Genomic DNA, 18,777 nt, shown 5'->3' on the forward strand with positions numbered 1-18,777 from the left:
TCCACAGGCTCGACAGGCTGTCGGGAAGCACAGCGACTCCGTCTGTGGGCATCGGCCAAGAGGGTGTCCAGCTGAGCCATCCTTTGCCCGGGGGCTTCCCTGTAACTCCAGGAACGTGGCCGGAACCGCTCTCCGTGCCGCAAACCTGCCCCACAGGCATCGCCCGGCCCGGGCTGCTCTGCCAAGGTCTGCGACAGCCGATCCCGCTGCATGGTCCCCGCAGATGGCAGCGTCCCCCCAGCCCAGCTCCGGGACATGTACGCAAGGCTCTGGTGCTCGGCAGGCCCGAGCTAACGGGCTGGGCTGGGAAGTTTTGGAAGGGACAGGGGAGCGCGGCAGCCTGCCCAAAACCGCGATCAGAGCCGGCCGCACACCCCTCCCCTGCACGCCGGCTCCCTCCCCCGGCCCCGGGGCGCTGCGGGCTGGGACTGTCCCCCCGACAGGCTCCGGGACCGCCGAGCGCCGCTGCGGCCCGGCCGGGAGAGGCGGCGGCCCTCAGCCATGGGCAGCGGCAGCAGCCGGCGGCGGGGGCCTGAGGGCAGAGCCGGGCAGAGCCGGGAGCCGCCGGGGCCCGAGGGCAGAGCGGGGCAGAGCCGGGAGCCGCCGGGGCCCGAGGGCAGAGCGGGGCAGAGCCGGGAGCCGCCGGGGCCCGAGGGCAGAGCGGGGCAGAGCCGGGAGCCGCCGGGGCCCGAGGGCAGAGCGGGGCAGAGCCGGGAGCCGCCGGCCGACGGGCAGGGAGCGGCGGCACCGCCCGGCCCCGGGCGCAGAGCCCCGGCCGCCGGCGGCAGCAGCGCGGGGGCGGCGGGAGGCGGCGCGGCCCCGCTCCAGCAGGCGGTAAGTGCCCGAACGGGACCCCGAGCCCCGAGCCCCGAGCCCCGAGCCCCGAGCCCCGAGCCCGGCCCGGCCCGGGTGTCCCCGCCGCCCGGACAGCCCTGCCGGAGCCGGCGCCACCCGCCCCGGCCGTGGCTTCCCCCAACATCCACGGCGTTCAGTTCTGATCTTTGCTGCGAGCCAGGCTCGGTGCTCGCTTCGCGTTTTCTCTCTGCTGTTGTCTTTGCGCTTTCAGACTCCGGTGCAAGGGAAGGACGGTCCCGAGAGGGGCCATCACGTTCTTCGGTCTCCCGGTGCTACTGGAGGTTTCTTTTCTTGACTTGTGGAAATAGCTCGACTTTATAAAGTTCGGCTCCTGCTTTTTCCTGGGTCAGGCTTGTAAACAGAAGTTTTAAAATATGAACATAAAGCTGTCCTTTAATGTTTGCCAATCCACTGCAACTGCGGTCTGGCTCTTCCTAAAGGCATGTTTCAGTCTCTTTACCAAATAATGGATTTGCTTCCGAGGGAGTTGAGATTTATCTTTTGGGCCTTTTTTTTCCAATCCAAGAATAACAGTAGCATATATATCAGCTGGTGATGAGGCCAAAAATCACTGACATCTTTCATCTTAGCTTGGCTTTGGAAGCTGTGTGTTTTTTGTTAGATAAACACTGCTCTCCATAGATACACAAAAGTTGTCAGTATAAAGTAATAAATTCAAAGATTGAAAGAAATATTTAGGACCCAGGAACATTCTGCCTTGCATGCCTCGGTTTTGCTCAGAAGAAGGGTATCATTTCCATCACTGAACTGCACTTCTGTGGGTTAAGGATTACTTTAACACAGACTAAATTTTCCATTAGGAAACTTGGCAGGGTTCTGTATGAGAACCCTTTATTTAGACAGCTTTTAAAGAAAAACCTCAAAGTAAGGTTTGGAAATTGAAGAAAAAAAAATACAGATCTTGTACTGACATATTTTTTCCTTGCTCTTTAAACTCCAAATCCTCTTGCAGAATGAATGCAGCTTACTCCAGCACTACTTTCTCCTCAATGGGACTCTCATTTATGAGCAATCCTCCTGACTTCTCCCATTTATCTTTACTTAGAGGAATAGAGGCTGCTGGTATTCTTTTTCCCTCTTTTTCCACAAGTGAATATCATGGCTGGATCTTTAATAATTCTATAAGCTGTGACTTTTCCTATGTATAAACCGGTATCTTAACCCTATTCTGAAGTGAGGTATATTCTGGGTAATAACATATCAGAAAGGCAATGGAGCTGCCCTCATCTTTCTTTTCTAATGCCTGTAGAGACAGTCCATATGACAGTAGATACCAGGGAACTAATGACAAGGAGCAAACTAGAGGCTGAGGAATTTAAGATGTGGGTACCCTTGGGGTAGTGTGGGAGTCACTATGCCTCACTCCCTGCTTCAGACTTCCCTCTCGGGCAGAAATGATGGTGAGGAACCTTTTGCATCACCTTGGCCACCCCAGCTTGTGGTGCAGACCCAGGGTGGGAATGCTGCCAAGCTTTGCAGCACAGAGATGTCCGTGAGGGTCCTGACAACTCAGCCTGGTTGAGGAGCAGGCATGTGGGGCCCTGGTCATCCAGTGAGGCCAAGTGTGTGCAGCACACAGCAGTGCCACCAGTGAGGCAGCAGTGATGCTGAGCATCTTGTGTGTCTCCTCATCCAGCTGTTGATGCTGCATCTTTTTGGGGAGGCAGTTCACAGCTCTGGTTGCATGCAAAGAAAGCAAAGAACTACCTGTATTTTGCAAAAATACAAAAGACATACAAGAAAAGTCTCAGGTGGTTTCAGGGCAAACTTCAAGCTTTTCTTGGTAGTGCTTTACTTTCCTGAACCTGAGATAGCAGAGACACCAGTCATGGGCTTACTCTTCTGACTTCTTGAGGCCTAAAAAGTCACTTGCCTGTGAAAAGGAGAGAGGAAACTGTTTGCAGCATCAGGTTTTGGTTGTTTACTGGGTGCAATTTAGTCTTTTAGGTTGTTTTGTGAACGGCAATCCCACCCTTCCCAGGAGGATGGGGAAGAGGTTTCTGGAAAGGGATATCAGCTTCATTGCATCGCTAGTAATTTTGAGGGCAATTTCTCTCAGTCTTTCCAGCTCCTCAAGTCATTTGTAGTTTCTGTCTTGCAGTAGGAACTTGCTTGCTTTGCCCTGTTCAGTTGTCCAAATTGGAGGATAAGCAGAGAAATTTCAGAGAAGAAAGGATGAGTTACTTCAACAGAGCTAATGGGGGAAGGTGAGGCAGGAACAGGAAAGGCAACAAGGAGGTATCTCAGTAAGAAAGTCTGATGAGAAATAGCCCCTGGAGGAGCAGATTCTGGCCACTGGGAATAGAAGAGACCTTTGACACCAGTCAGAAGAGAGCAGAATTGCAAGCAGGACTCCTTGTTCTGCTGTCATGGCTGGGTTTCTCCTGGGTGTAATGTGCATCAGTGTTGTGTTTTACAGTTGAGCCCTGGCAGAGTTTGCCATCCAGCAGCAGGCTGGCAGCACTGATGGGCAGTCGGGCCAGGTGACAAAGGCTGGTGGAGAGGCATGCAGCTGCCTTTAGAGGCTTGAGCCACCTCTGTTATATTCAGATAATGCTTGCGAGCAAGAAGGGTGAAAGCATATCACAGCAGCAGGCTGGGAACCAAATCCCGATGGGAAACCTGCATGTGCCTCAGAGCAGACCCCAACACCTCTTGTCAGCATCAAACATCCGTTTTCAGCTTTGCTGTCAATTCCAGATGGTTGTATGTGCTTTTCCTTTTTCTTTGCTCAAGACTGAGAAATGTAGTTGAGGTTTCTCAGGTGCTGCTGCAGCACAGAGCAGGGGTGGCAGCTCTTGGTGGAAGCCAGGGCAGAGGCCGTGGCCTCAGGCATTTCCCCATTGGTTTCCTGAAATGGAGGAATTATACAGACATGTTAGGGTTTTGGTTTTAACAGCTTTTTCCATGGCACCATTGCTCCTTCTGACTGGAGATGGGATGTGATTCCATCACGCAAATCAGCCCAACTGCATCACAGGAGTAACACAGGTAGAGGGTGTATTCACCAACTTCTAGAGGGACTATCATATAATTTTAAAACACCCGAGTGTTCAAAGCTTTGCCTGATTTTTTCAGCCAGATGTTTTTTCTGCAGACCGATGTGGCACAGCGTCACCTCGTGGCTGGTCAGCCCCAGCTGCAAACACAAAAGGGTCCTGAAGGGACATGAAATGCCATGCCCCAATTGTTTCTTACAGGAATTCAGGTTTATTTTTCTACTCCTGTTAAAATGTATTTCCCTCAAACAGAAATCTGATTCAATTCCACATTGTTAGCAGTCTATTTCAACATTTTCTTTCTGGTTGTCTTAATAGGCAGAAATGACCTCAGATCTAAACCTTGTGCTACACTTTCATAGGGAGCATGGGGCCTTCAGAAAATGTCGTCTCCAGCTGAATATCTGTGACTCCTTGAACTTCCCAAAGTCAGATTATTTCAGATTCTGCAGTTAATGTCCACCTGTAGATCCAGTGGTTGCTGAGTTAAAGGTCTCCCTCTCTCTCCCATTATATTTCTTGTCTTGTTCAGAGCACTTGAGACTTCTCTGGAGTCCAGAAGAAGCGAGCTGTGCTGCCCCCTCAGCCAGCATCACCCTTCCAGCAAAGCTGTGATGCACCTGGACTTGGAAAACTGCTGACTAGCTATTTTCCACAACTTCCCCCCTTCACTTGGCAGAGCGTGGGTTGTTTGTGCCCTGGAAACTATTCGTGATCTTAAAAGTAAGCCCAGGGCATGTACAGAATAGCTGGTGTTTCAGCAAGCAGCAGAGGAGAATCATGTGGGAATTCCTTGCATCCCTGCCCACTTCCCATCCACAGCCTGCTCCCAGTTCCTTCGCTGGCCAGAGGATGTTGCTGCAGACCAAAGCAAAGCTGGATGTGCTTTGCCTGGGAGTGCTTTTCCAGGCGTGCAGCCAGGGCCATGCGTCACATCTGGTACCTACTGGCACCCTAGATGAGCCACTTTTTTTGCCAGCAATAACTGGCTGTGGGTTGGAGAGGCTGATTGCAGCCATGCTGATTGTCCAGCCCCCAGTCCTGTGCTGGAGGTGCTGCCCTGCTGCGGTACCAGCTCAGCCCCTCTGCGGTACCAGCTCAGCCCCCCTGTGGTACCAGCTCAGCCCCGCTGCGGTACCAGCTCAGCCCCTCTGCAGTACCAGCTCAGCCCCCCTGCGGTACCAGCTCAGCCCCTCTGTGGTACCAGCTCAGCCCCTCTGTGGTACCAGCTCAGCCCCCCTGCGGTACCAGCTCAGCCCCCCTGCGGTACCAGCTCAGCCCAACTGTGTTACCAGCTCAGCCCCTCTGTGGTACCAGCTCAGCCCCTCTGTGGTACCAGCTCAGCCCCCCTGCGGTACCAGCTCAGCCCCCCTGCGGTACCAGCTCAGCCCCCCTGCAGTACCAGCTCAGCCCCCCTGCGGTACCAGCTCAGCCCCTCTGTGGTACCAGCTCAGCCCCCCCTGCGGTACCAGCTCAGCCCCCCTGCGGTACCAGCTCAGCCCCTCTGTGGTACCAGCTCAGCCCCTCTGCGGTACCAGCTCAGCCCCCCTGTGGTACCAGCTCAGCCCCGCTGCGGTACCAGCTCAGCCCCTCTGCGGTACCAGCTCAGCCCCTCTGTGGTACCAGCTCAGCCCCCCTGCAGTACCAGCTCAGCCCCCCTGCGGTACCAGCTCAGCCCAACTGTGTTACCAGCTCAGCCCCTCTGTGGTACCAGCTCAGCCCCTCTGTGGTACCAGCTCAGCCCAACTGTGTTACCAGCTCAGCCCCCCTGCGGTACCAGCTCAGCCCCTCTGTGGTACCAGCTCAGCCCCCCTGCAGTACCAGCTCAGCCCCCCTGCGGTACCAGCTCAGCCCCCCTGCGGTACCAGCTCAGCCCAACTGTGTTACCAGCTCAGCCCCTCTGTGGTACCAGCTCAGCCCAACTGTGTTACCAGCTCAGCCCCTCTGTGGTACCAGCTCAGCCCAACTGTGTTACCAGCTCAGCCCCTCTGTGGTACCAGCTCAGCCCCTCTGTGGTACCAGCTCAGCCCCCCTGCGGTACCAGCTCAGCCCCCCTGCGGTACCAGCTCAGCCCCTCTGTGGTACCAGCTCAGCCCCCCCTGCGGTACCAGCTCAGCCCAACTGTGTTACCAGCTCAGCCCCTCTGTGTTACCAGCTCAGCCCCCCTGTGGTACCAGCTCAGCCCCTCTGTGGTACCAGCTCAGCCCCCCCTGCGGTACCAGCTCAGCCCCCCTGCGGTACCAGCTCAGCCCCTCTGTGGTACCAGCTCAGCCCCCCCTGCAGTACCAGCTCAGCCCCTCTGTGGTACCAGCTCAGCCCCCCTGCAGTACCAGCTCAGCCCCGCTGTGGTACCAGCTCAGCCCCGCTGCGGTACCAGGTCAGCCCCGCTGCGGTACCAGCTCAGCCTTCCGCGCTCCGCTGCAGCCCACACCTGCAGGGCTCTGCAGCTGACATCCTCCCTCCCTGCCACGGCATTTCAGCTCAGACTGGTCCACTGGTCCAGTTCTTGGAGTGTTTGTGAAGAGGGATTTGGGAGGAGCAGAGGCAGGGAAAGAGGCACTGGCGTACATTTTTCAGAAAGGCTGTGCTATTAACCCACACTCAGTGGGCCAGCACTGGCAGAGACCTCGCTGCTCCCAGGTGGATGCTGTACATGGATCAGTCACTCCTTGGATGTGAGTTGCACCTGAGCAGTGCTCAGGGTCTGTATCTCCAGTGCATCTCAGGGCTGTATCCATACCGGTAAACTGCACCACAGCCGCTGCCTGGCACTGGACCGTGATGATCTGCCCCTCTGAGCTGGCATGATATTTGGTCAGGACCACCTTGTAGTCTCCCAGATAATGCCTGGGCATGGTTTAGGGACCAGCACTGGGACTCTCTCAAAGACAGCCTCCCAGTTTTGGAGACAATGTTAGTAGTCAAGACTGTAGCTGGCTGCTTTCAGTGCAGCTTGGGAGTAGCTCTGGAGCCTCCAAAGGTACACGGCTCCAGATGGCCCTGTGGAAGGTTCCAGGAAAGGGTGTGCTCACCCAGCTTACTCACAGCTGCTGGAGCTGACAGAAAGTAGGGGGTTAAGGGCTGGCAGAGCCATGAGGAACTTGCACTGGACTGGGGGGAGAGGGAAGCTGCACCCCAGGAGTGCTGGGTTATGCACACAGCAGAGGGAAATGCTCTTGCTTCCAGCTCTGAGCTCTGCCTTGCTCCCAGGAGCTGCTGCCCTAAAGGATGGCTGAACTGTGTGTGCAATGACTGTCAAACCGTTCCATCCCACATGTCCTGACATTAAATTAAATGTGGCTACATGCTGGGTGAGCTTAATATCCAAGCCTTTAAACTTGAAGGAGAAATGTGGGGCTTTGTGGCACAGCAGACCTCAGCACAAGATGCCTGTGCTGAGAGTGGAGTGGAAAACAAGGAGACACGCCATGGTCTAGATGAGTAATAAAAAGATGACTGCAAGCTGCAGAAAGGAGAAGCTGACTTCATTTATCTCTTACCAGGACACAGGCCAACCAGGCCAGCAATTACTTATTTAGCTGTAGGATAGGAACCCATAATATTAAAGTGTCCTGACATGCACATCATCCTAACCCACATAAAGGGCTAATACTAATTATCTGCTGAACTTGCAACATACCCATTACAGCAATCCCGAGCCGGCTGGGTGGGGCCGGTTTTTATTGTGTCTCAGAGCCCCCGGCAGCCGGTGCTCCGCGCCCTGCCCGCTGCCCGGCACACGGTGTCACCCGGCGCACGGTGTTACCTGGTGTCACCCAGTGTCACCCGGCACATGGTGTCACCTGGCGCACGGTGTCACCCGGCACACAGTGTCATCCGGCGCACGGTGTCACCCGGCACACGGTGTCACCCGGCGCACGGTGTTACCTGGTGTCACCCAGTGTCACCCGGCACACGGTGTCACCCGGCACACAGTGTCACCCGGCACACGGTGTCACACGGTGTCACCCGGCACACGGTGTCACCCGGCACACAGTGTCACACGGTGTCACCCGGCACACAGTGTCACCCGGCACACGGTGTCACCCGGCGCACGGTGTCACCCGGCGCACGGTGTCACACGGTGTCACCCAGCACACGGTGTCACCCGGCCACCACCAGCTCTCCTTCGCCCGCAGGAACTGGGGCAGCTCCCGAAACACTGGCATTCTCATGGCAGGGAAAAGGCAGAGGCTGGAGGTGCCTTTTGGGTTTACTTTCCCTCATTTTTTGATTCATGCACTGGATGAAATGTTGGGAGAAATCTACCCGTGCCAGTTCCAAATTCTCTTGGGAAATAAGTATTGCTGCTGACAGATCCCTTGGAAAAGGTGGGAGCAGGTTTTGCACAGAGAAGCAGATTTTGCTAACCAGAGCTGCACTGTCCTGATGACGAATTAATTCTGTCTTCCACCCACACAACACGTACAGCTCATAATACGGAGGAGTCAGCCACAAGGGGAGGAAAAACAGACAACCTACTGTACAATCCAACCTCTTTCCTAAAATGATCCAAACCCATCCTTTGCACAGAAGTATTGGACACTGGGTTCTCACTGTGGGAAGAACATCATCAAAGCATTCCTAAAGAACTGTATTTCCCTTGGTGCTGAGGATGAATAATGTTCTTTACCTGGCAGAAGGATCAGGCTGCAACAGTAGTCCGATGGATAATGGATGAGGAGCTGTGTTGTGGGATGCAATCCCAGGAGGAGTCAGCCATTAGAGCTCAGCATGCTGTTCTCCTGGCACTGCTTCTTGCTTTTGTTCCTTGTGGGAGATTGCCAAGAAACAATCATAAATAACCAGGAGAGAACTGTCTTACCTCACTGTCAGATTTCTCACATACCCTTGTCTCTGCTTGGACCCAGAAACTCTTTCTAGAGTAATTCAGTCTCTTCCAGAGAAAATAAAGTGTTGCCAAAGAGCAGGGATTCTTCTGAAAGGATGTGGAATGCCTTTTGACAGGTATTACACTAAAACTCTAGACTGGCAACATCTTTTGTCACTTTAAGCAGGCAGCTAGGATGTGAAATACAGTGGATAACAGACACCTTTCCTGGCTCCTGAAATGGAAGCTACAAAGGGCTCACCTGGAAGAGATGGTTACCCAGAGCCGTGGGAGAGGTGTCCTTGTTGCAACTCTCCTTGCCTGCTGAAGCATGGGAGCCAAAGGTGGCCACAGCAGCAAAAGCCCTGCAAGAGGCAGGGAAGAACTGAGCAGTTCGCTGCCATGCACCTCTCTGTCTGCCTCTGAGGTTTAAACACCTGAGGCCATGGTGTTTAAACCTCAACTCCTGTCCATCCCCCAGGAGAAGCAGATGAGGAAGGAGTGTAGTGAAAAAATCTTGCAAATTAAAATCAGGTGCCATGCAATACCTGCAGACACCCAGGTGGGTATTTCTCCCCAGTGGATGGCACATACCAGCCTGACCAATACCAACAGATTTAAATTGGTGCAAACCCGTCTGTGAAGCCATCACTGTTGTACCAGCAGAGCCTGTAGTGGGGCACTGCCCCTCCATAGCTCCCACACTGGCCCAGATGGTCACGAACAGTTCCATCACTGCCCCCATTTTTCAATACCATTAGGTTTGACTTTGCTTGTTTCCCCATATGCTGTGGATTCCAGCATAGGGAAGATGGATGTTTCACTCCAGATGGATAATTGTTCCAGGAATCATCTTTGTCAGGTGAAAACTGTGTTGATGTTGTAGTGACTTCCTCCCTTAGCAGGTATTTTCATACTGTTACCTGCAGCTGGTGGCGCAGTGGGCATTCATGGAATACTGGGAGGTTTAACAGGTCAGTGTTCAGGGATTTTGGTTCTGTAGCTGGCAGCCACCCAGCCACCTTGAATGTTGAAACAGAACCGGCAGAACAGGGCTGGTAAAGGAGAGCCTCTTGTACCTGTATTATCTCCACAGAGGTTGTTTGGGGTTTAAACCAAACCAGGGGGTTTAAACCAGGACATGTTGCCCACTGTGGAGAGACGTGGGTTTCATAGAAAGAAATCATGGTTTGGGTTGAAAGGGAGCTTTGAAAATCAGCTGGTTTAAACTCCCCCATCATGGGCAAGGACATCAACTAGACCAGATTGCTGAAAACTCCATCCATCCTGGCCTTGCACACTGCCAGGGATGGAGCAGCCACAGCTTTTCTGGGCAACCTGTTCCGGTGCCTCACAACTCTCACAGTAAGAATTTCTTCCTCGGATCTTATCTAAACCTGCCCTTTTTCAGTTTAAAACCACTGCCCCTTGTCCTGTCACTACAGGTCTTGTAAAAAGCCCCTCTCCATCTTTCTCGTAGGCCTCCTTTAGGTACTGAAAGGTTGCAGCAAGGTTTCCCCAGAGCCTTCTCTTCTCCAGGCTGACCAACCCCAGCTACCTCAGCCTGTCCTCATAGGAAAGGTGTTCCACGTCTGATGATTTTCATGGCCCACTCTGGACTCATTCCAACAGGTCCATGTCCTTCCTGTGCTGAGAATGCCAGGCCTGGACACAGCACTGCAGATGGAGTCTCACATGAGCAGAGAAGAGGGGGAGAATCACCTTCCTTGACTTTAAAGTGTTGTAACTGTGTCTTGTCTTCTATCCTAGGCTTTGTCAACCAGAAGCTTACCAGGCCCAGAGAACAACAACCTCGACCATCAGTGAGTATTCCCTGCTTTCATGGTGTCTTGAGGGGGAAGGAGCAGGTGGAATAAAGGGACCTTTATGTTATTTCTGCATTCTTCACACTGTGTAAAAGAGCTGGGAATGGAATTGTGTTAAATGGTTTGTAACCCTAAATATTCTGCTCTTTTACTTACTTGCAAATTTTAAAAAAATATTAGGTGCTGCTTGAAAAGATCCAGGCTCCAGCTTAAGTATAGAGGTCATGAGCAGTCGGAATTTAGGATATCCACATGTCAGAAAGGCACCTTGGAGTAGCTAGTGCAAAGCTATGGAGAATTGCTCCAACAAAGAGCTCAGGCCCTGATTCACCTGTGGCCTCTGCAGTATGTGGGAAAGGAGAATAATGTCTCTTTGCTCCTCAGGAATCATAATAGAAAGCCCATGAGATGCCCCAATGCTACACCAGTTAGAGACAAGTGTCCCTCAGGGATGGGGGAATGATGGGGACCTGCTGCTCTGGGTGCCAAACAAAAGAAATCTGAAATTTTCCACGAGAAAAAGCTGCCCAGCAGAGTGAGCCTCCGAATTTGCTTGCACCAGGAATGGGGAGAGTTTACCACGTGTTAAAAAATCCCAGGTGAAATGAACAGGTTTGAAAAACTGTCTTAAAATATCACCTCCTTGCATTAAAAAGTGACTCTTCAGCACTAAGCTCTGGCTGTCATCCAGCCCCTCTGCCCCTGCAGCACTCAGGAGCAGACTAATCTGCAGATCCTGGTCATGGGCTGTGTGACCTACTAACAGCAGTGCTGGTGGATGTCAGCAGAGCCCAGGCACCCTCTGCTGTCCTCCCTCCCGCTCCTGCTCTCCCTCCCAGCTGGCAGGGAGCTCGTCTGGCAAGGCTGCTGCTTCCCAGAGCGCTCAGAAAACACATTTGCCCCTGGCTTTTCTGATGTCAAGGCTTGTACAGGTGCTCTTGCAGGGACTTTAACCTCTCCTGTGTGCTTTCCAGCATCCTCAGGGGCTTTTGGGCTATGATGGCAGCTGAGCAATCTCCTCCTGGGGTGCACAGCCAGCCCTGCCAGGCCCCTATGCAGCTCCCTGGCCCCACTGGCCCCTCACACCCTGCCAAGGCTTTCCTTCTCCCACCGTCTTTGACACGCAAAGGGAAGGTTTGAGACAGTAGGAAATGTTTTCTGATCTGGGATGGCAGAGCAGGAGGTCGCTTTCATTTAGACAACATTTGCTTTATACCTACTGCAGAGTCCCATAGCACAGCTCACTTGTGAAGTGCCTGTACTGCCTGAGATCAGCAGAGTTGCAATTTCTGCAGGCGAGAACTATGCAAACACTTTTTTGGAAATGACCCAGCACACAGCAAATTTTTGAAGACATCAAATCAAATAAAATCAAATAAAGCCATGGAAACAGAGGTTAATGTGGGTGCGTAGGTGTCTCATCCTTCACATTTCTGTGGCTGGAATCATTCTAGGTAAACACTCACAAACAGCAAAAGTCAGCCTTGTCTTGATAGAGTTGCTGACTGAAGAAATTCCCATAAAGCCAATTAAAGGAGAAGCAGGTGTCAAGGAAGGAGAAGAAAAGCTAGATACAGAGGCTTAATAGCGTCTGTCAAGAGAGCAGTCACGCGAGATAGAGGTGGGTGTGCACCTCCTGTCCTAGAACATGCTTGTGTGACACCACACAAGCACCTAAACCAGCCCCTGGTAAATACTTTGGATGTGCTCCTGATTGGGCTGCGTTACCTCTCATCATCCCCCCGCCAAAATCTTTTGGGATCTGCTCTCTGCTAGTTGAGGGGTGGATGACACAGCCCAGGCACACGGTAATGATTTTATAATTGCTGCCAAGGCTCGTGGCTCTGGCAGGGTTACCGGGGCGTTGTTTTGACCCACTTTACAGCTGCTAGGTCTTGCAGAAGGCGTTTTAATGATTAACCCTGGATATGCCCATCCTCAGCAAAATGATAAAAAACACTGGCCTAGATTCACCCCAGCCTAGTTTTCAGCCATTTAACTCAGATTAGTTGCCTGGGAGCTTGTCACCCTAGTCACCCATCAGGGCCGTTGTCACAGGAGCCCGCAGGCAGCTCTCCCCCACAGCAGGCACCTGCCTGACACCAGGGATATGGCACTGACAGCCACCCCCACTGCTGGGATCTTGCTCAAAGGTGATTTTGCTCACTTTTGTTCTAATTTTGCCTTTTGCGTTTCCTTCTCTACATTGCATAGTTCATTGTTTTTACACTTAACAAAAAACCCACCCACAATTCCTGCTTCCTTACAAAACTTTAAACACCGAGAAGCCTGTAGCTGAAATGGAACACATTTCTTGCTTTCCTCTTTCCTAAATTGCTTTGCTCTAGCCTCTTAAATCACTTTTATTGCTGTTTTCTAAACTCCCTCCAAGCTGTTAATAACATTTCAGCAGTGAGGCGCCCAGAAGCCTGCACAGTAATCCTGATGGAGCTGTACTAGCCTTCTTTTTCCTTGCTGTCCTATCATGCTGCAGATTCCCCTCTTGTATGCTTTTCAGCTAAGTCCTTCTCTCTCAGCTTTATTCCTTCACAGGTTTCTCTCCCTCCCCAGAACACCTGGGGTTTGAAAATCTTTCCACGCAAGGTACTGACCTGTTACTTTCCTGACTGGAAGGTCTAACAGCCCTCAGGTGGACTCGGTGTGCATGAAGCCAGGCTCTGCAGCCCTGGCATGTGGTTACAGGAGGAGCAAGGTGCCTCCTCTGCTGCTGGAGCAGCTGGAGGAGCACGGGAACAGGCCTGTGGTCCACCAGCTTTTGTCCTGTGCACATCCTGAGCTTGGGATTTCCCTGCCACAGCTTCTCACTGAATTCTAGGATCAGCAGAAATAGCTGCAGCAACGTGCCTTTGAGATGGAGGTTTAGGTTGGGATGGCCTGAGGAGGTCTCTAGTCCAATCTCTAGCTCTAGCTCCAGGCTGGATCAGCTGTGAAGTCAGAGCAGAATGCTCCAGGCTTAGTCCCATCAGGTGTTGAAAACCTCCAAGGATAGAGCCTGTGCAACCACACAGCCTGTTCCTCTGCTTGCTGTCCTCAGGCTGCAGAAGTTTCTCCTTTTATCCAGATTAAAGCTGCTGTTTTTTATTTTATTTCAATTTTCCTGTATTAAATGATAGAGAACTTTGCCACAAGTATAGGAATAGTATGAACAGCAGCTTGCTTTTCCTTTACTCTTGAAAGAAATGCAGCCCTCTTTTCCTCTCATTTCTGGGGTGTGCATAGGAAGTGGAGTCTGCTTTTTTTTGCTTTTTTTTTCAAAAGCACATCTGTGTCTCAAGGAGTTTTACCTGGAGATTTTCTCCATGCAAACCAAAGCATTGAGAATAATTAACAGTGAGAATTTATATAAAGAGAATATATAGAGAAACAATGGCTCTTCTGTGGGCCTGCAAGCAAGCTGCCAGGAGCTCTGCCTCTTATTCATCACGTAACATAAAATTAGATAGAGGATTGTCACAATGCAGAGTTTAAATCAGTAAATTGTGTGTTTTAACTCAGATTTCTGCACTTCCTTTGCCCATTATTGCTTTGTAAATGCTGCTGTATGGTTTGAGCTCTTGGACTTGTAGCTTTCTTCTCAGGTCTTATTTAGTGCAGTAGAAATCAGATACCCTGCAGCCCTCAGCAGGAAAATTAATAAAAGGAATAAGCAGAAGAGTCCAGTTGTTAAATCCTACTTGCTGCTAGTAGAAGTTGCCATCGAGGGCATAGTGCAGTTTAATACCTACACTACCAGTGTCACCAGCTGGCCATCAGGTGACTGCAGGGAAAACACCAAGCTATTTCTGACACAGGGGGGACATGGCACAAACACAGCCTGGTCAGGGCAGCTGTGCTGGGCAGGAGCCTCTGTGGCCAGGGCAGGTCAGAGCAGAGGGAGCATTGCACTGCACTGTGGCCACTCACTCCACAGCCACTGCCTGTGGGAGGAACACTGAGGATACTCCCTGGCCCAAGGAGAGAAGTATAAAAGCACCTCCTCTATAGGAGAAAGTGTCCTTAGAAAAGCCTGTCAGGGTTCTTTGCTTCAATTCCAATTCTACATTTACATACCTACTTTGGGGCAGTTCCTGTGATTTTGTCTAGTAAACAGGTCCTCAGTTGTTTTCATTAAAGGATGAATTTTAGTCAACCCAGCTGCAAGAGCAATGGTTGGGATAGATCTCATCCTTAGAGGAATTCAGTAGATAATACATGGTGAGTCTGGGACAGATCTGGAGCCATGCTAGTGGATATGAAAATCTCTCCACTTTGGCAACAAACTAACTGACACACAAAACCAAAACATTGATTTATTGTTCTTCTCTAGTGGATGGTCACAAAGTCTTGGTTGACATGGCATGGCAGAGCACTTTACAGTTTGGATTTACCAGCTCAATTCTCTCAATTAGCTCTGCACCTCACCGTGACCTCCATTCCAAGGAGCCGTGTGTTCCAAGCCTGATGGCCCAGCTTTCTCCCAGATGCCCACAAGGCCAAGGAGGAGCACTCACTTGTCAGCTTCTGTCACTCCTCTCTTGAGTCCTGGAAGGCAAGATCAAGTAGACTTAATTGGTAGCATGAGGTACGGTGGTCAAAGCCTGCAGAAGACTTGTCACTGTTCTCCCATATGCAGGTAGGGACAGATTTCTCTTGTACACAAAAAAAACCACCTCTGAAAACAGCAATAAACTTCATACCAGTTCCCTTTGAGTAATACATCAGTTCCCACTCATGGGAGGGCTGATGTGGAAACAAATAATAGCCATAAGAGGAATTTGAGGGAGCTGCTTTCATACTTTGCTTGAAACTCGGATCCCTTATAAATACAAGCAAAATAATCTCTTTTTTGCATAAAACCTTAAAAGTCACATGAAGATTACACTGTCCTTTAGCTGGGCTTGAGCCTAACTCAGAAGGTTCTGGGAGCTTGATCTGGAGCATTGTAAGGGTTGTACTGTAATGAACTCACAGACTAAACTGGTGCCAAGTGATAGCAAATGTCAGCAGGCGACGTGCCAGTGGGGTATGGGAACTAGACATGACAGAATATCTGTGTCTCAGCGAGCCACATGCAGCTCGATCTTTCCATTCACAAAAAGAAATGAACCAAGGGTCTTCTTGTATCTTCAGAGCCTGATTCTCTCTCATAACAGCAGTAATTCATTCCCTTCCATGATAGGTGCCCAGAAAGCAACAAGAAGCCTTTGGGGCAGTCCACAATATTATATGATTACTCGGAGGAGGAGCTCATGGCAAGCATCGAGCAGGAGTACTGCCGCTGAATCCAGTTCCCCACCACGAGAATGTCAGGCTTGATCCTGGAAGCCCAGCTGAGCAGAACTGCTACTGACAACACAACGTCTCACCCAGCGAGACAGCACGGGAGAGGTGGGTGGGGAGGCTCTGGAGCACCAGAGGCAGCGTGGCTGCTTGGGAGGCACAGAGGAGAAAGTTCAACTGATCAGTGAGAGAATGAAGATCCTCACCAGCTGCTGGTTTCTGATTGGTGTCACTGGGAGAGGAACCAATTCATCTTAAGAATCATTATTTAGAAGCTAATTTCTAAATGCTGTTTATAAATTAACATGTACTAGAATTGTGTCGTAGTAGAGATGTTGAAATGTGGTGCTTTGAAGGAAGATCTTGCTTTGAACTTAGTAAAAAAAAAAAGCAATATCGTCTGATCCAGAGCCTAAAGGGGATGTTGAATGAAATTCATGTTTCTGCTACTTAAAATGTGCCAGATGTATTCCTTGCACTGTGCAAGCCTCAGATCTAGGTCTGAATTTGGCCCTGTCTCTTTCAGTCTGGTCCACAGGATGGGAGATAAGAGGAAAAGGGGATTGAGCCCACCATCTAGTATATAGGCAGTGTAATCCCAGAGTTCAAATCCCACCACACTGGCAAACTAGGCTCCTAGAAGCCATCAGGGAACACAGGATTTCTGTGATCCCTTTGGGGCAGGATCCCAGTATAGGTGTCTTACCTGGGGCTCCTGGGCGTGGATCCATCCCAGGGATGGCAGTGAAAGCAGGAGGCACATCCCCATTTCAGTCATCCTCCTTGAGAGGGACTTGCATGCTCTTGTAGAGCAGCTGTTTGGGATCAGTTTTCAGACTTGCCACTTCTGGCCTTTCCCTAATATTTCTTGTCCTACAAGAAAAATCACTGCATTTTACCATTAGCTGACTGCAAAGTAAACCAGAAAGTTGTCTCTCCTAAGGAAATAGTATTTTCAGTGCTCCCAGACAGGGAAGCCTGGTATTTTGGGTTTCTGCTTTTGTTATGTCTGCATCTTAACATATTATGAGTATATGCTTATTATCAGAAGTAGAAAAATACTTTATTTCTATCTTCAGCTGAAGCATAAAAGGCATCAGATGAAATCTTCACTACGTGTAAATGCAAAAAAACCCTGCAGAACACCTCTTAAGATGCTGTATTTTAGGTACCTTGTGATTCCTGGGACCTGTGAAAAAGAAATAAATGTATCTATACTCTGAAGCCCCCAGTGAAGGCATCAAATGTTCTGAAAAAGGCTGTCTGGCCTGCATGGGAAATCATGCTCTGGAACCTGCAGAGACCAAGCAGGATGGCAGGTGGGACACCTTGAGGGGGCACGAGATCACACCCCTGGCACACAGACTCACAGCCCAGCAGCCTTCAGCAGGGCTGGACATTGTGCTCTGCCTGGGAGCTGGGGAGCCACCAGGCAGCCCAGGGTGGGCAGGGGGAAGGGAGCCAACCTCCCACAAAGCTGTGCATGCCTGAGGGCAGGAGCTCCCAGCACACCAGCTGGGGCATGGATAGGAACAGGGATAATGGTTTTAAACTGGAAGAGGCTAGATTTGGGTTGAACATAAGGAAGAAATCGTTCACTGTGGGGGTGGTGAGCTACTGGAACAGGTTGTGAATGTCCCGTCTCTGGAAGTGTTGAGCCAGGTTGGATGGTGCTCTGAGCAACCCGGTCTAGTGGAAGACATCCCTGCCCATGGCAGGGAGGTGGGACTAGATGATCCTTAAGGTCTCCTCCAACCCAGGCCATTCTATCATTCTATGATAACTTTGGTGGCCGGAAATAGCTGGATTAGAGCTACTGTCTAATAGTCCCTGCATTGTTGGGAGAAGTTGGGTGGGCCCTCTGGAGCAATTGCTCTCTAACTCTCCTGGAAAAAATCCAATTTTGAACCATAGCGCTTCTTTCACAAGAACAGTCAATTTTAGATCTATTAATGTCACTGATCTATGGCAGGAACACAGTTTCTCTGCAGTTTATCAAGAGCCCACTCACCAGATCTCCCAGAGCTTGTGTTAGTTTTCAGCAGCTCTCAAAGACCTACTGGGATGAACAGAATCTGCCTGTGGAGAGCAGAAAAAGCACGGTGACCCCAGCACCACAGGGAACCACAGTACTCTATATTCTTTTCTAATCACTATAGTGGTTTAGATTTTCTTTGAACTTGGATTTCATTCTTTCAGCTAAGACCTTCCCTCTCTCATGGTCCCCAGAGTCCCTGGCACATGTGTGGAGGTATTTCCATGAGCTCAGTCACAGCTCCCCCTTCGTGAGGGCAGGGCCAGTGGATTGCTGCCTTTTTGGATGGCCTCCAATGACACAGCAAACCAGAGGAAAGCCACGCTGCTGTCAGACCACGCTGTGACAGGAGCAGGCAGGGACCAGGGCTCTGCCTCCCCCCGTGTCGCTCTGCACGTGCCCTGCCTGCCCCTACAGAGCTTCTCTCTCTGAGGCTGCGTTTGGTGACTGGCCCAGGTAACAGCTCTACTGTCGCCCTGAAGCCTTCTGGTAATGTTTTCATAGTTTTAGTTACTTTCCCATGGAAGTTCGATAAACGTAAGTTGTTTACCAAATTCCTTCTAAGAAGCATCTTTTGATGGATGTTTCGCATGACCAGTGTGCTTGGGAAGGTGGTAACTTAATTATCCAATCCCTGGTCATTGTCAAGAATCTATAAATACTGGAGTCAGAGAATAAAGGTTACTTCATTCCTGTTCTAACACTGAGAAGCGTTTGTGTGAATCATTTTGTGTGCTTTAGCAACACTCTACAACCCATTTCAGACTCTCTTAAGGGAAAGCCTAAGTATTCACAATTACAGAAGCTGACTAATTAGAACACCTAAACTGAACATACTGTTAGACTGCAAAAAAATCTCCCTCTACTGAACACCGCAAAGCACTGAGCTGCGTTATAAAATGAGCATCTAAAATAACCAAGAGACAAGCA

General features: G+C 50.8%; 1 protein-coding gene across 1 annotated transcript; it reads left to right on the forward strand.

Moving 5' to 3' along the window:
* Positions 1-420: 420 nt before the first annotated feature.
* CYS1 (cystin 1) lies at positions 421-18,554 on the forward strand. Its single transcript, XM_086875881.1, has 3 exons — positions 421-834; positions 10,477-10,529; positions 15,712-18,554. The coding sequence occupies exons 1-3, from the start codon at positions 502-504 to the stop codon at positions 15,812-15,814; spliced, it is 489 nt and encodes a 162-aa protein (XP_086732007.1). The 5' UTR covers positions 421-501; the 3' UTR covers positions 15,815-18,554.
* The last annotated feature ends 223 nt before the right edge of the window (positions 18,555-18,777 follow it).

Source organism: Cyanistes caeruleus, chromosome 2 (assembly GCF_971803275.1).
Source record: "Cyanistes caeruleus chromosome 2, bCyaCae1.hap1.1, whole genome shotgun sequence".
NCBI lineage: Eukaryota > Metazoa > Chordata > Aves > Passeriformes > Paridae > Cyanistes > Cyanistes caeruleus.

Excerpts from the sequence above, each read along its gene's own strand:
- CYS1 (XM_086875881.1), top strand. The coding sequence starts at position 502 with ATGGGCAGCGGCAGCAGCCGGCGGCGGGGGCCTGAGGGCAGAGCCGGG. Across the intron at positions 835-10,476 it reads CGGCCCCGCTCCAGCAGGCG|GCTTTGTCAACCAGAAGCTT; the intron begins GTAAGTGCCCGA and ends CTTCTATCCTAG. Across the intron at positions 10,530-15,711 it reads AACAACAACCTCGACCATCA|GTGCCCAGAAAGCAACAAGA; the intron begins GTGAGTATTCCC and ends CTTCCATGATAG.